The 17,774-nt window shown below is 47.9% G+C and overlaps 1 protein-coding gene across 1 annotated transcript in view; it reads left to right on the top strand.

Annotated features, from left to right (window-relative positions):
* Positions 1-17,774, top strand: part of zbtb47b (zinc finger and BTB domain containing 47b) — a 90,131-nt gene that overhangs the window by 45,979 nt on the left and 26,378 nt on the right. The window contains exon 2 of the mRNA XM_084326494.1: positions 10,074-11,468. Coding sequence (XP_084182620.1) covers positions 10,074-11,468 — 1,395 coding nt within the window. The remainder of the gene's footprint in view (positions 1-10,073; positions 11,469-17,774) is intronic.

The raw sequence follows: 17,774 nt of genomic DNA, 5'->3' as shown, positions 1-17,774 counted from the left end.
CATAGAGGGAGAGAGAGTGGGAGGGAGGGAGGAGGGGGGGCATACTCAGCCCCCACTTCCCTCACTATTGGATGCCTCTGAGTGTTCCCAGGGATAGCCAGTGATAGCTTAGCTTAGTTAGAAGACAACTGATATCCCTAGTTGAAAAGGTAGGTGATACTGCCACCTGGTGGGATTCGATTGTCATTGCAATCCAACGTAGGCAGCTGTGCCAGGGAGACCCAGGCAGCTCTGAGTGAGTGTTTAGAACAGGGATCAAAGGAAAAAGATCAAAGGACGACGAAACACAAGATTATTCGTTTTTGGCGCAGAAAGAGTTAAGGAGTAGAAGGTTTTGCAACATCCACTTTTTAATGGCAAGCAGGCAAGCCTCGCGATTTTGTAATTGGGAGGAATCGTTTGGCTTAATAGGTATGTATAATTGGGTGTCATCTGCGTAAAAATGTAAGTTAATGCCAAATTTGCGTATGATATTGCAGAGGGGTAGCATATAAATGGAAAATAGCAAAGGGCCCAGTACTACACAAGTTGTGAGAGAGTTGGTAAATGGATGTTTTGATATAGTTTTGCTGAAGAAAAATAAAGGTTCATGAATTCAAGGCATCACAGGGTGAGCAATTGATTATACACTAATTATAATTGTTGGGTGACGTGCTCCTTTAAAAACCTTTACCATTCTCCTTGCATTCCACTGTCAAACATCTCTGACAAAAGAGGAAGTAAACTAACCGGTGCTGCCTGTACTCTGATGAGATTTGATTGATTACTGTTTTGAATGGCACATGGAAAATGTCATCAAACCTGTTTATACCATTTATATAATTCACAAGGTTGTAATCTAAGTTAAGAATACTTCTTATGTTATACATCTAAGAAAGGCTGTTTAGAGACCCTGTTTCTCTCTCTCCCATCTTTCCCAGTTACACTCTGGTCGGCGCCAGTGGGATACACCCACACACAGGTCTATTAAGGCCATCATTAGTGGACTCATTTAACCCATTGTTGAGGATGCTGCTCTTCTATTGGGTTAAAAATAACACATAATTAACATACCTAGTATATTTACATACATACCTACACACACACATATGCATAGGTACAACCTATGCACACACATAGGGCCTACAGTGTGACTGAGGTTTGCTTCAACAACACCATTATATACTTATTAACCCATTCTCCGCCAATCACGTGTTAAGGCGGGTTTCTCCGCCATGCGTTGTCTGCCAATAACTTCGTAAGGCGTTTTTGAGATCAATATTTCATATTTTCGTCATGGTATTCATATTTCACCCACGGAGTCTTGGGTGATGCTGTCTGAGCCATCACAACTCTGCAACGCTTCAATACCGCCACCTGGTGGCCGATCGGCGAGTTGCCAAACCGGAAGTGCTCGGTCCGTCCCCTATTTTCGTCCGGCCACTCGCTTATCGTCCCGGGGCTCAATACAGACACTGTCGATATGGATCTTTGCCATAACTCAATAATCAATATGATTTGGACGTGTATTAGTAATATACAAACCGGAAATGGATTGCATCGATCAACATCCCATAATTGGGATCTGTTTGCTCCACTCTCATCGCCCAACGCTAGGAGGAGACTGGGGTGAGTTTCAGCGTTTTTCTTTGCCATTTTCGATACAAACTGCTCTGATCAATATATCACCCATACTACATAAATCATTTAACGTCGGTCATTGAATTATAAACGACCCCCCCCCCCCCTCCGTTCACCCGCAGATGACCAGTCATGACGTTTAGGACCATGTACAGTTGAAATTTTTAATATAACGTTGATCGGTATCAAACTGCATTTGATCATCTAATATATGCATTTATGCCTATATCTCACGTTCTATGAAATACTGCAGAAAACGATAAAAACATATTTATACTCTAGACGGTATTTTAGTATGAATGTGTGAATGAAAAAGTAAAACGTTCCTACATCCTGAACGATAGATAATTGATGTTGAATGGGCCATAGTAATGTTGATTTAGCAATACAATTTAAAAAGTTATAGCCCTGCAAAGAAGGTGAACATCTCCATAGACTTATAGCGCTGGCAGAGAGGGTACAATGATGGGTACAATGCCCGGCAGAGAATGGGTTAACTATGCACAGGGCCTGACATGTGACATCATCAGTCATAATTTGTATCATTATCATTAGGACTTCATCAGGCATCCAGACACACAAAACTTTGAAACACACAATACAATGTATGCTTATGGTGGTCTATTTTGGACTTGAATATGTTTACGTCAAGGAAGGCAGATTGTATTAATGGTAGGCCTATATAAGCGCAGGACAAGGAGCGGAGCTTGGAACTTCATCCAGATCTTTCCCTAAACGCATTTAGTAGATGTCATGACTTTTAACTTTGATCTTGTATTGTGAAAATGACATATATATATATATATATCTTAGTAAACAAGAAAGAAATTTTTTATAATAATTTATATTATCATATTCACATTTCACATTACCTTTCCTTAACATATTGAATAAATTATTTCATATTATTGTTCCTCCCATATTTTTTTGTATCTCTTTTATAATATACACAGTCACAAATGGAGAAAATAGCAGCTCCACTAGTCTCTCTCTCTCTCCCTCCCTCTCTCTACTGGTTCAATTAACGTTTAAGTAGCAAAACGTTGCAGTATAAAAACTAACTTGATAGTAGTTAGTTGATGATAATAAACACTTAACTTTATTAGCTGAAGACAGTATTCTAAAAGCATTTAAGCCATTCCCTGTGTGTGTGTGTGTGTGTGTGTGTGTGTGTGTGTGTGTGTGTGTGTGTGTGTGTGTGTGTGTGTGTGTGTGTGTGTGTGTGTGTGTGTGTGTGTGTGTGTGTGTGTGTGTGTGTGTGTGTGTGTGTGTGTGTGTGTGTGTGTGTGTGTGTGTGTGTGTGTACACGATGCAAAACAACGTGTACGAGACATAATTCATGCACAACTGGAGATGGGTAAGCCTGGTGACGAAGCGCATAGTGCAGAGGCAGCTGGTAAACCACAGCAGAAAAGGGCACGAACGGACGAGGCACGGTCCACTCTGCACGACATGTTCGAGGAGATTTTGGAGGAGAGTGGACCAGAAAGGTCAAGATCAAGCGCATCGCAGCAACTGGATGGATATCTTGCAGAGGTCTCCATTTCCAGAAATGAGAGTGCACTTGGATATTGGAGCAATAATCACGGCCGTGTCCCTGTACTGGCACAGATGGCACGCAGATACCTATCTGCCCCATGCACCAGCACGGACAGCGAGCGGCTGTTCAGTGCTGTGTCTCATGTTATAGATTAGAAGAGAAACAGACTGAGCTGCGACAAAGCCGAGATGCTTCTCTTTAAAAAGAAAAACATGCCACTTTTTCTTAAGAAGTAGGCTAAAATGACGTGCGAAGCCGCTCTAAAATCTCGAACATTCCTTTGACGATGTGTTCTATTCATTTCTCAGTTCTTGAACCTAAAAGTCACCACTGGTGTATTTGACCATTTCTGCCTACTGGGGTCCAGTCTTGGAATTGCATAAATTCGGTTGGACTGGAAACAGGGAGACTCTTCTGGATCCAATGAGCCCAATTGTATTAATGTGTGACAATGTCCCCAATAGTAAATTGCAATCAGTATACTGTATGTGTAGAGGCACTCTCTGTAGAAATATTCCATTCACTTGATTGAATTGTTCATGTCACAGAACGTTTTCAGCCATCCGGTACGGTGTGTACAAATGAAGTACACAATGTGTACTCCTCATTTAAAGAGTAATTACTAATCAATGTGATGGCACAGTCACATAGAATCACGTCACAGAATGGAACCGTGTAGCGTTTCATGTCAAATGTAAAGTGGGTGGTGGTATGTAGGCTAAATAATGCACTGGACATTGATCATGTAAATAACAGCATCTTAGGTATAATGTCAGTGCGTTTGTACCTTGTAATTGTAATAGTTAAAGAAAGAAAAATCCCCTCTCAGATAATTAAATTGCATTAAAATAGACCAAACGGAATATCTAATAATTCTCTGGAACCCTTTGGCCTAATTATAATAAACCTTCACTTTCCACTAAGTTATTCTATTAAATGGTAAATGGACTGCATTTATATATAGCGCTTTTATCCAAAGTGCTTTACACCTTCTGCCTCACATTCACCCATTCACACTCTGACAGCGGAGGCAACCATGCAAAGTGCCAACCTGCTCATCAGGAGCAGTTAGGGGTTAATGTCTTGCTCAATGATACCTCGACACGCTGCCCGGGGGGAGCCGGTATCGAACCGGGAACCTTCTCATTCGCTCTGCCTCCTGAGCTACGTAATAAGTTGTAGTTACCTTGTAGTTTTGCCTTTACAAATAAAATGCTACTGACAGTTCTTATGACACATACAACATATGGTATGGTCAAATGAATGGTAGCACCAACATAGAGGCCTCCCTGCTGTGACCAACTCGCCATTGTTTTGGTCTACATTGCCTTGTGGAAAGCAGTGGCAAGGTTTACTGCTACTAATATGCTACATCAATTCATACTGACCATCTGGGGCCATCATCTTTATGATAGGGGAGGATAAACATGATCTTGGACAGTGCTCCCATAACTGCATTTTGGGTCGGGAGCGTATGTTGTTTTTGGTACATGACCAACATCATTATCGTGCTTTTCAAACCATTTGTGAGCAGTCGTACCTTGTAGATGGAGTCATGGAGACATTGCCATCCGGGAAAACATTGCTATCGGGAAAGAGAATCCATCATGAGGTGGAGGTGATTACTCACAATTGTTAGCTATGTAAGTGGTAACTATTCCTAGTTAGCTTTTTATTCCTAGTTATGTCTAGTTTTCTATGCTTTTTTTATGTTCTTCATGATTGGAGCCCGGCCAATCATCACTATTGGGAGAAAGAAAAAAAAGAATCCTAAATCGACATATCAGCCGATATTTGCACATGTTTTTAGCAAGGATTCCCCAAATATTTTTATCAGACAGATACATTATTTACTGATGATGGGTTATTTTACAGTTGAACAAACTATTGTACTAGACAGTAGACTTATATATTACTTGTATAAAATATCTTGAGGTCAAGGGACCCATCGTGTCTCTTTTCTCCCCCCATCAATATTTTGCTTGACTTTGGAGCAATGACATGGCTGGGATCTATACATGTATTCCTCAAGATCTCTATAGTTTCATATGATACCGCTATATTCATGCTAGCTCTATTGACAAGCTTTGTATGCATTACATATATACAAAGCTCTATAACGAACTCGTCCTAACAAATTATTGCAAGTTTGCATTGTGTTTTCAAAGGGATCAACAGAAAGCTCAGAGTCTCAACAAAGGCTGGTGTGGTGAAAACACAAGTTGCTGCTCAAATACAGTATAGAATGACCCTTTTCTCTCCGAAGTCTCCTTTCAAATCCTCCAGTCAACCAACACTCGGTGCTGCCACCACTGGTTGCCGATAAGATCAGCACCTTGATTTGACAGGTTAACAGTGATAGTAATGTGTTTTATTGGCGACCAGTGGTGGCAGCAGAAGAACAGAAGAAGGCGCCATTACCGGAAATGAACATCTCGGCTGGAGCATTTGAAAGCAGCTTGTGTTTTCACCCCACTGGCCTTTGTCAAGACTCTTTGAGCTTTCTGTTGATCCTTTCTAAAACACAATGCAAACTTGCAACACATAGTTAGTTTTGACTTAACCCTCAGAATCTGCGGCGGTTCGTTATAGAACTTTGTATATATGTAATGCATACAAAGCTCGTCAATAGAGCTATACTCGTGCCAGCTTAAACACTGAGAGCCCACCAGAGCCCGAACAAGAATGGCTCGGGAGGTAGAGCAGTCGTCTGGTAATCCGGAAGTTTCCAGTTCGATTTTCGCTCCTTCCTGTCATGGGTTTTGCTTTATTTTTCCTTTCTGTGAGGGACAGCTGTCTATTTCGTCTCCTGTGGGGGATAGCTGTCAATCACTGGCCTCTGTGGTTAATTGCCTCATGGGTCGGCAGGTGTGTGGGCTTGATTGCACCTGATTCAAGCCGGAGGCAACGCCGACAGCCGGAGTCGAACCTGGTGTCTCTTGCGTTGGTGACGAGTGCAATGTCCGCTGCGCCACCCAGCCGCCCCTATGGTAGTGTTTCTTGTATTTCTTTTGGAACTGTCATAAGCCACTACGGCACATAAACTCACTTGGTGGAGGTTTATTGTTTTATGTTTTCAATATAAACTCTGTTTTTAGGAGTTGCCTTTGTGGCTTATTTATTTTTCTACAATACCTCTATTGAGTGCCGTCCTGTTTTTTGGACTTGACTTATTTTCTTAAATACTCACTTTTAGGCTTCCACCTGTAAAGGTTGTTTTTGTTGTTTATTTTTCTCCTTCTCTGCGTAAGCAGTTTAGTGGTTATTCGTTACACGGTTAAAGAGTCCCTATTATCTGCTTGTGACCCACACACACACACAGCCCTTACACCTCCAGGCAGCGTGTCGAAGAAACCTTTGAGCAAGACACTTAACCCCTGACTGCTCCCGATGAGCAGGTTGGCACCTTGCATGGTTGCCTCTGCCATTGGTGTGCGAATGTGTGAGTGAATGGGTAAATTGTGAGGACCAAATTGTAAAGCGCATCAATACCAATGTCAGTGATAAGCCAATATCGGCCTATTATCAGGCTCTATTTATGATCTTGTATTTCCTTTAATCTATCTTATTCCTTATGTAAAGCACATTGAATCGCTCTGTGTATGACATGTGCGATATAGTGCTGTCAATAGATAAAACAAATTATAAAATTAATCTCACAATTTTCTGTAATTAATCTAGATTAAACAGCTTGTAACAGATATTTACTTGAGTAAAATCATGGAATTAACACATTGGTTGCCAGCCGGATATCACGATTTATCGCTTGGATGCCAGTTGCCACCACGTTAATCAATGGGAGGAGCACATTTGCGAACGCATAAACTATATCTTAAATTATGGCTATGTGTCTAATACACCCGTCGCTTATCAATGACTTGCTTGCAGTCAACATGTACGAAACGGATTGTTTTTTCATCAGTACATTTCCGTTTTATACCGTTTTGAAGACGAGTATAGTTTCGGAGAGTTCTAGTAATTTCAGAGAAATTCTGCGAAAATAGCCATTTACTGGAATACACAAAACACGTTGTCATTTTCCGGCTGATTTATGAATCATTTTCAAATAAACGCTAGATTATCGAGAGTATTTGTGTTCTTATGCACGATACAAAAGCGGGCTGAAAAATAATTTATTCGTGCCGCGCTCAGCGCCTAACGCCACACACACACACACACACACACACAAACAAACACACACACGTTGTGAAATCTGGGAAAAACAACTCTGATTAACCCAAAACTGGTAACATAGATTCCTTACCTCAGATGGGCGGCTAAGTGGCGCAGTGGGCAAGGCGCTCGCCACTAATGCAGGAGATGCTGGGTTCGAGCCCAGCTCTCTGCATTGCTACCAGCTTGGCTGGTCGTTCATACTAACGCAATTGGCAGTGTTAGGGGTGGGAAGCTGGTGGGTGGGGATCGGACGTTGTGGACAGCGACTCCTACAGGTCGGTTGGTGCACCTGCGCAGCAGAATCAGGAAGCAACGGGGGCGGCGTGTCCCTCCCACGCAGACCCTCGGCGCTGAGAGATCGCGCTGTGCAGGTGAAAAGATGCGACAGCTGCCTCCTCGTGTACCGGAGGGGACACGTGATGCAAGGCTTGGTCCACATTGCAGCCGGCCTGTGGGAGGCATGGCCTAACAGCGTTCGAGACAGGGGAGGGTAGAATTGGACGATCTGAAATTGGGATGGGAGAAAAATAGAAAATGGGAGAAAAAGTAGATAAAAAAAACAAGATTCCTTACCTCAGATCAGATGTTCTGCAAAAAGATGAATCCAATTCCTGATCGCCATTCCAAATATTGATTGCGTTTATTGATCCAACGTTATAGTCCGAAACGCATAATCGAAAGCTGCTCCGAGCCTCGGCAGGGAATCTGATAACAGACACTGCTTGCCAGAGATGGGAAAACCCCGGACCAGACTTTTTTTCTGATGCACTTTTTCACTCAATCCAATCCAATGATGTGCATTACCATCCGGGAGACGATAGGGGGCGGTATTTGCCCTTTTCGAGCTCAGAGCCATTCCCAATGATAATGTCAGGCTGGACGGATGAAAAATGTATGGATATCGCTAATAAAAGAAATAGCGATTAAATAACGAGAAATCTCGTTATTAGCAACCAACGCATGGCGGCCAATAACGAGACCTCTCGTTGTTGGCACCCAATGTGTTAATGTAAAATCAACACAAAGAAAGTATATTTAGATTCAAAGACTATTCTAATGAATTTTCTTTCTTTGAATACATTTTCTCTCCTGTGAAATACAAATGTTCAACAAAACCATCAACATTGACATCAAAAAATTCACTCCATAGATTAATCTAGATACTTTTTTACGCTTTAAACAATTTAAATTAATCTCCAGAGTTAAAGCATTCATTTTGACAGCCCTAAAATAAACATATTATTATAAGGGATAATCAGAACTCGCTCGAGTTCCCTTTACTTTGCACCTTATAGACCAGATGTTGTGTTTTATTTGACAAGCTGTCATGTCGATGTTAATTCATATCCATACTTTACTGTTTAGACTATTTACGACGTCGACCTCTTCGAGTCGCCATGGAGGGAGCGGAGGAGCAGCCCCTAGTCTGCCACTTTTCTTGGATCTGATTCGGGGTGCAGAGCTTTGTCCTTGGGCATGTGTCTGGAGCCTTGGACTGGAAGATAACCCCGTCTGCGCTTCTCCCCGGTTCAGAATACGAAAGGGAAGCTTAAAAACTATGAATAAATCTTAACATTAATTGAATTCTTCAAACAGGACAGATTTTCAAGGTTAGGCCCATATGCAAAAATCGCCGCGTTAGAGTATGAAAACCACAAGGGCCTCGCCATTGATCTCGAAAAGTTGTTAGGGAGCGGGCAAAGCCGAGGAATTTATATTTAGTTGTTGTAATGATTTGTAAAAGCAGGACCGGCCTGGATTGTTTGCGGCGTGATTCCAGCGCATTTAGAGCATCTAGATGATTGCTCTCTTGGAGGTCTCGGGTCTTAAGAGGTTTTCTCGGGTGCTATAATAATTAGCCTATTATCCGAATGTGAAATGATTTGTTGATTTAATCCCCGGGTTCTTCTTTGCTGCGTCTAAATCCCCCACATGCACCGTTTACTAAATACTTACAGAACACGATACTGCAAAGAGTGCGCACCGACGCGCTGTGAAAGTTGAAACGTCGGACAATGCTCGTGTTGGTAATCTTCCCGCTCTGCCTCTAGGAGAGAAAGAAAGACGTCCCGAAATTATACATTTCTCTAATTGTTGTTTAGAGAGTCTGTGATTATTTATTTATTATTCAACGCGGCTTCCCTAATTATTTCTCCGGACGTATCCTGGGGGAAGAGTGCAGCGAGTGTGTGCGCTGAGAGCAGCAGGTAATGGGTAGAAGATGGCACTGAATATCAATGCACTGTCCAGTCGGCTCTTGCAGAGAGAGACTCACTCTGCATGTGTGTGTGAGTGTGTGTGTGTGTGTGTGTGTGTGCGTGCGTGCGTGCTACTCACATCCCGCTTGGATCGAAACCTTGCCCTTCCTGTGCTAAAATAAAGCCACCTTGGGAGGCGGGGGACCTTGTGCAGAACGCTGAGTGCGAGATCCTTTGATTTTTCCTATGACCCCGACCGCACGGTGTGTACTCCGAGTCCACGGCCGCCGCACTCGTCCACTTAACCCGCTGGAAATTGTGTGAACGAGACAATATGGTAATTAAGCCCGGAGCATCTCGGCTTTAGTACTATTAGTGTTGTTTGTTTTTTTAATGTCAGCAGCACAAAAGCATAATTCCCCCTAAACAAGGGGGTTCTTAGAGAAGTCAGTGGCAATTGAAGGTTGGAAGGCTGATCAATCGCTCCTGTCTCTCTCGCTAACCCCTGATCCCCCCCTACCCCCTGTGTGTCTCTGCAGCTCATAGTGGAGAAGACCACAGACTACCCCTCTGCTGAGTTCTCTCTGGTGGAGGATGTGGCCCTGCACTTCACCTGTTTGATGGACAGGCTGAACGAGCAGCGCCTCTTCCAGCCCGACCTGTGCGACGTGGACATCGTCCTGGTGCGCCAGTGCAGTACCTTCCCCGCCCACAAGGGTGTGCTGGCGGCCTACAGCCCCTTCTTCCACACCCTGTTCGCCCAGAGCAAGCAGCTGCGGCGGGTGGACCTGTCCCTGGACACGCTGACCTCGCAGGGGCTGCAGCAGATCCTCAACTTCATCTACACCTCCAAGCTGCTGGTGAGCAGCCGCACCGTCCGCGACGTGCTCGACGCCGCCACCCTGCTGCAGATGAGTGACATCGCGACCTCGTGCCGTGACCTCCTCAGCAGCCAGTCGCTGAGGTCTGCCGCCGCCGACATGGCTGAACAGGAGGGGCCGGGCGGCGGGGACCCCGGCATCATGGCCACGCCCCTCCCCGGCCAGCTGTACAGGGAGATCAAACAGGAGGCGGAGCTGGGGAGGGGTTACACCCACCACGAGGGTGACGGCCCGTTCTCCCTGCGGGTGGAGGAGGGCCCGGGGAAGACGGTGGGTTCTACCAGAACTACCCAGACCAAGCACTACTACGAGAAGGATGAGGGGGCCAGGGTCCTGTGTAAGGTGGAGGCTGGCGGGGAGGAGTCCGACTCGGACAGCCACATCTCCTTCAACAGGAACCAGATCATCGTGGAGGTCAACCTCAACAACCAGACCCTCAACGTGTCCAAGGGGTCGGACGGCAAGTCGACGAGTGCCGCGGACATGGCCGCCGTCGCCATGTTCGGCCTCTGCCACGACCACGAGAGGGATTCCGACGAGGAGGAGGAGGAGGAGGAGAATGAGGACGAAGACGAGGACGGAGTCTGTGAGGAGGACGACGACGAGCTCAAAGGGGAGGGCGTGCTGGGGCGTAGCAGCGAGGACGAGGAAGACGGCGAGTACGGGGAAGAGGAGGAGAACAGCCTTAACATTCCGGGCTTGGAGCAGGCGGCCATGATGGAGCAGTCTCACCAGGGCCCCAGGGCCTCTGTCATGGCCGGTACCGCTGGCGGCATGCGGCAGACGCTGGGGGACGCCACGCTGGTCAACCAGCGCCGGGGCAGGAAGAGGAAGCTGGACGCAGACGGCCTGGGACAGAAGGTCCGGCTGGAGGACAGGCAGCCCTTCGGCTGTAAGAAGTGTCCCAGGATCTTCAACAACCGCTGGTACCTGGAGAAGCACATGAACGTCACGCACAACCGCATGCAGATCTGCAGTAACTGTGGCAAGCGCTTCCTGCTGGAGAGCGAGCTGCTCCTGCACCACCAGACCAACTGCGAGGAGAGCATTCAGGTGAGATAGAACTGTGGTGATGATGATGAGGGTGGTGATGCTGAGGGTGATCATACAGTGGTATCTGAGGGGTATTAAAAAGTATTACATTTAATTTGCACAGCTATTACATTTTGGGGCAGCACGGCTGTCGGGAGATTAAATAATATTAGATATATCAAATTATTTTGTATTCAAGTCATTGTTTTTTGCGGGGCTACTGGGAGCTTGGTGTGTATAATTTAAATTGCAGCCGCCAGTTCAGTGTCACTGTGTTTGGGTTTTTTGCTATTATGGTTGTGAAATTGGTATTAAATCTAGCTTTAAGTGGTTTTAGAACGGTCTTAAAAAGTCTTAAATTGAAAACCTGCAGATACCCTGTCATAACAACAATTTAATTCAGTTAGATACTCTAGGAATATAGGACTACTAATATTAATGTGATAGATACACACACAGGTGGCAGGGCATTCGGCAGGAGATCATTTTATTTAAAACATTTTTATTATCTTTTCCCCCCCTCCTTTTTCCGATTTTTCTCCCATCCCACTGTTAGTCGTTATGCCAATTCCCAACCGCCTTCCTGGTTGTTGCGCACTCCCCCCTACTGTTGGTCCGGGAGGCCGGAGAGCGTCACATTCACATTCAAATAATTCACCTACTTACATTTATTTACTCTCTGCCGCGTCTCTCTCTGTTACTGACAACACACAGCGCGGATAAGGGCGTGTGCTAGGGCGGTCACGTGGCCGTGTGGCCAATCAGAGAAAAGCTGAACGAAAAGCTGAACACAAGTTGGTTGCCTTTAATATTCACGCGGCCAGCAAAGTTATAGGGTAACCACAAAATCAATTGTCAGAGTTATGTATTTCGGAATAGGGACAAGGCTCAGCTATTATTGTCTGATCCTTTGCATCCCCTTCATGGTGAGTTTGACAAGCTTCCATCTGGAAGGCAGTAAGGCACTATAGAGTTCCTCTAGCCCAAAAAAAAACATATTTAAGAAGTCTTTCATCCCACATGCCATTGCTCTGATGAATTCTTAGATTTAAATTTGAACCACAGTACTGCTTAAGTACCTGAAGCTCTGTCTGTGTTTTTGTTGTCGTTTATATTTTGTCTATGTATTGGGCTGTGTTACAAAGGGTCAGATTAAACCGAATATATGTATTTATTGATTGATATATATTGCATAATATTTGTATATCGTTTAATATCCCTTGTGTATTCTTTGTACATATACACGGAATATCCCTTTAACCTAGTAGCCTACAGACCATAATATTTCGTTCTCTTATTGGATAGCGTTCCACCAGCGCCAGTGTCTTACCCCCAGAGTCGAGTTCAAAGCTACCGTCAAGACATGTCTGTACATGCCCGGTTCTGCCCAGGACTACGAGACAGAGGTGGGGCTGGTACTAGTTTGTTCGCCCAACATATAAATATGGCGCAGGTGAATACAGAAGTAGTTCAGTCCGCAGTCCGTTCAGTTCAGTCTTAGTAACAAGTGAAGCCTCACCCACTATGCAACGTGCGGTGAAGTAGGGCTCGTATTGCCCCAAGATAGAGTCTTGTTTATCCTAATACGTTTGTTCAACGTATCGTTCGCTCCTTACTAGTAAAAGCCTTCATCACGAGTCAAAGACCAAGTGAAGTGAGCAATTGTGTGTCTAAATAGAGCACTTATAGCCGCGTGCGAATAGGATAGTGGAGTATCAGAGCTTAGTTGAGTAACGTCAAGTTCAACTTGGTTGGTGTGGAGTACCGCGCACCGGAGGATCTGCACCGGTGAATGCGGAGCCCCTTTCCGGCTGGATTATTATTCTTATTGCTTTTAACCATGCTGTTGGAGCGGAGAAGAATCGTCTACACCCACTGCTGTGGGACCTGCCCGTGAGGACCATCATTCGAGCCCGTCTCTATTGGAGAGGCTGACCGGCTTCCACCTGTGCTGCGCGCACACTGGGATTACAGTCGCTGCCTTTCGTCTGCCGAGCAGGGAGTAATATACCGCCTCCAGGAGCCTATTGAGTCCCCGCTGACCTAGACTTTGCATTCGAACATTTGCTCCCCCTGCTGGCTTACAACCGGTAGGAACCCCCCTACCAGTATCCCCTAGATATAATTCCTAATATTCAAGTTGTATTATTATCTCATGCGTAATATGAGAATGGACATTCATTATTGATTTGCCTACGCACATTCCTTTGCCTTATAAGCGCATTCAAGTAAAGTATATTATGTATTATTGCTGCTAATAAATACTTAAAGACAACTTTGTGTAGAACCGATTCATTGTGGGGAAGTGTTCTCATCATATACTCGTGTACGGTATGGCCAGTATAATGTACATAAGACGGTAGTGGTTTAATGATACCATACTTGATTAATACAGTCAGGGAATTGTACCCCTCAGTTACAATTGGTCCTTTGAGCCGGAGATAAGAATTAGCGTAATATTAATATAATATTAATATTAACATGGCCGATGATGAACACTCCACAAACGGTTCTCCTAAGCTAGATCGCCCGGAGCGCAGACGGCAGCCACCTCTTCACCTAGAGGACTACGTTGTCAGTCCAATACCTAGCTTTAAAAGGAAGTTAAATACGGATAAAGTAACTAAAGCGGATAGTAAAATTATGCCAAACCCTAACGACCAGGCTACCCCGCCAGTAGAGACCCTAGTGGGTTCTAACGTAACTGACCAAGCTCACGGGGGGGACCAGGAGGGACATGACATGACTTTACCCCCCGACAACGCCAACGGGACAGTCCCCGGAGAGCTCCAGGATAAAGAAAGCGCTCCCGGGACGGAACCCGACCCACCACAAGAAGAGACGCGCACCCAGGAGATGGATCTCCTCGGTACGCGACAGGAGAACGGATCTCCAACGAGTACTGCCGGGAGCCGATCGCCTCGAACGGCGTCTTCCCCCAGCGAGGCGGACAAGATGCTGGCGCAGGCACTCATCGCCACCCTGGCAGCCTCCACCGAACGCGATCGACTTCAAGCGCAACAGACGCGCGAGCGCGAACATTCTGCAGCCGAGCGAGAGCGCTTCCAGGCGCAACAAAGGAGTGAAGACGACCGCATAAGACTGGAGACCAGACGGCTTCAGACGGAAGAGAACATTGAAAGAAGCCGCGCCGATGCACAGCACGCCGCCGCCAATGCACAGCGCGACGTCGCAAATGCACAGCTCCACGCCGCCCATGCCAGCGCCAATGCCCAGCGTGACGCCGCCAACGCACAGCGCGACGCTGCCCAGGCCAGCGCCAATGCGCAGCGCGACGCCGCCAATGCCCAGCGCGAAGCAGCGCGCGACGCAGCCCATGCCCAGCGCGAGGCAGAGCGCGACCGGCTGCAGGCGGAGCTGATGGACAAACTGGTTGCCATGGTGACACCCCCTCTCTCCGCACGGAGCTCCCGGAGATCGTCACGACAAGGGTCAAGGACGCATTCCCCTACCCGACCAAGCGACCCGGGACCCCGCCAACAGGAGGCTCCTGTCCACGTCTCCGAACCCCCTCCCCGGCCGGTCCATACGAGACCCAGCAACCGGGAAGAACCGGACCACGCCGAGAGACTGAACAGAAGACTCCAGGTCCTAGCAGAGGAAGAGGAGGAATGTCAAGCCGACCAGCAGCAACGTACTCTGGACCAGGAGGCCCAGTACAGCCCCGACCAGCAGCAACATACTCTGGACCAGGAGGCCCAGTACAGCCCAGAAGTCAGCCCCGAGGCCCTGCGCTACAAACCCCCGACTCCACTCACGGGTGAGTTTGACGCACCGCCAGCCCCGAGGAACAGCACCTGGGTACCCGGCCCTTGGTACCCACCAAGCACCAGCCCAAGACGACACGTGAGAGGAGACTCGCCCAGGAGGCCTCTCCCCCAACGTTCACCGATGTGCCAGTCATCCATGGCATCGTACCTTGGCACACCGACGTTCCCGGACTTCACACACGAGAACAGAGCACAGTACACAGAGCTACGAATGTGCTTAGAGACTATGCTGTCCGACGTACCAGATGAACCGTACAAGTATGCTATCCTACTCAAGCACCTGAAGGTGCCCAGAGCGCACAATATAGCGCTGGCATACTCCAGCTCTACTACCCCATACACCGCGGCTCTAGTAGCCCTCGACCAACGTTATGGACGCATATGGGACTACGTGATACAGGAGATAAGAGACATTGACCGTCTCCCCCCAGCCAGAGACAACAGAGCATTAGATGACCTGTCTATCAAGGTACAGTCCCTGGTAGGGATGCTGGGGGCGCAAAAGGAAAAGGGTATCTATGAACTGTACGCTAACTCTAATGTAGAGAGGATACTAGAGAAGCTCCCTCCCGCCCGACAAGAGCGCTTTCGGAGGCAGAGAGACCACCGCGACCCCAACGGTCCAGAGGCATCCCTCCTAGACCTATCTGAGTTCCTCGCCAGGGAGGTCAGTAGCCTACGACTCGACACGTTCGTATGGAGTGGACCAAGCCCAAGACTCGGACCTCGGGGATCAACGGATAACCGCCGGTTGGTGACCGTTATGCACCAAGCCGAATCAGTACCACAGCACAGGAACCACAACACCCCCTCGACGAAAGAGGACCAGTGGAAGATTGAGTGCCAGTACTGTGAGGGAGAACATCGGCTGTACCAATGCGACACTTTCGGGAAGCTGACCACGGACGAGGTGAGTCAGTGGATCAAGGACCACCGCCGCTGCTTCCACTGCGCGCGCAGCCACCTAGCAGCTGAGTGCCGCTTGAAGAAGAAGTGCAGCAGGTGCGGTGGCACCCACTTGGAGGTCCTGCATGACATCAACAGGCGTCAGCCAGGACAACAGAGTGGGCCCGTCGCGGTAATGTACCATGCCGAGGCGGTGGCACCAGTACCGAAGAGCCACCAGACCGCTCCCTACTGTACCTACTGCGACGGCGGACACTGGCTGGCACAGTGCGCCGAATATAAGACACTGAACCCCGTCCAAGTTGACCAGTGGCGTGAGGCGGCCCAGGCGGGCGCCGCTTACCGCGCAGGGGCGGCCCAGGCGGGCGCCGCTTACCGCGCAGCACGGTGCGGAGCCCACCAGAAGGTCCAAGGCAACCGACCAACAGGAGTGCTCCACATTGACCAGCATAGCGGGACCCCCCGAGTGCTCCTCAAAGTGGTCAGAGTGCTCCTGAGCTACGAGGACAAGGTCCTGGACACTTACGCCGTCCTGGACGATGGGTCTGAAAAGACTCTCCTCCTCGCTTCCGCAGCAGCCCAGTTGGGCCTGCGGGGTGTCAAAGATACCATGACCATACGCACCATCAGAAGGGACCAGAAGACCATAAAAGGTGAAAGGGTCTCCTTCAAGATAGCAGCGGTGGACCAGCCCGAGAAGCAGTATAGTATAACCAACGTCTTCACCAGCCACGACATAGGCCTGTCTCAGTACACCTACCCCATCCCACAGCTGATGGCTAAGTATGTGCACCTACGTCAACTACCTATACCGCTTATCGACGGCGCCACACCGACCCTGCTCATCGGCTCCGACCACGCGGACCTCATTCTCCCAATTGAGGCGGCCCACATCGGACCCAAAGGATGCCCAGTCGCGGTTCGGACCCGACTGGGATGGACGCTCCAGGGCCCCCTCTACGGACTTGACAGTCAACCCACGTCTACACGCTGCCTACACACAAAGGCGAGCGACACCGGCCACTCCCTCGTACAGCAGAGGCTATTGACATTAAGCGAGAGGCCCGTGAGAGAACCGTGGGCACCAGAGGGAGTTCGGAACTCCACCCCCCTCAGCTGCGCTTCAGACGTAGCTGACCTCGAACCCAGCACCCCAAGCGACTCCTTGACGGGGCGGTCGGGACCGGCCCCTCCTCAGACGGGGTACAGAGCAAACAAGAGAAACAGACGGAGGAGGAGGAGGCACAGCCAAGCACAGATCAAAGCAGTCTCAGGCCCGCTTCCTCCTAAGCCCCCCTTCATCCCGTCCAGTCGTCATGACCATAGACCAGTCACTACCCCGAGCTGCGTGGCCGGCTGGCCGCGTAAGCAAAGTGACCACTGGTGCCGACGGAAAGGTCAGAGTGGCAGAATTGCTCGTCCAAGGGCGGACCTACAACCGACCCGTGGCGAGGCTGATAGAGTCGCCAAGGCTCCCCGACTCGCTTAATGACGACCATGACCACTGACTTTGTGAACTGCCTACCCTCACAACGGACATTGAGTAGTGGACAGTGCGGTTAATCTGTCTCTGCTTAGCTAATTAGGTGGGACTAATTAGGAGGCGGCTGTTACAAAGGGTCAGATTAAA

This window comes from Notolepis coatsorum (assembly GCF_963971535.1).
Source record: "Notolepis coatsorum genome assembly, chromosome: 12".
Classification (NCBI taxonomy): domain Eukaryota; kingdom Metazoa; phylum Chordata; class Actinopteri; order Aulopiformes; family Paralepididae; genus Notolepis; species Notolepis coatsorum.
This window is presented reverse-complemented; position numbering and strand designations above follow the sequence as displayed.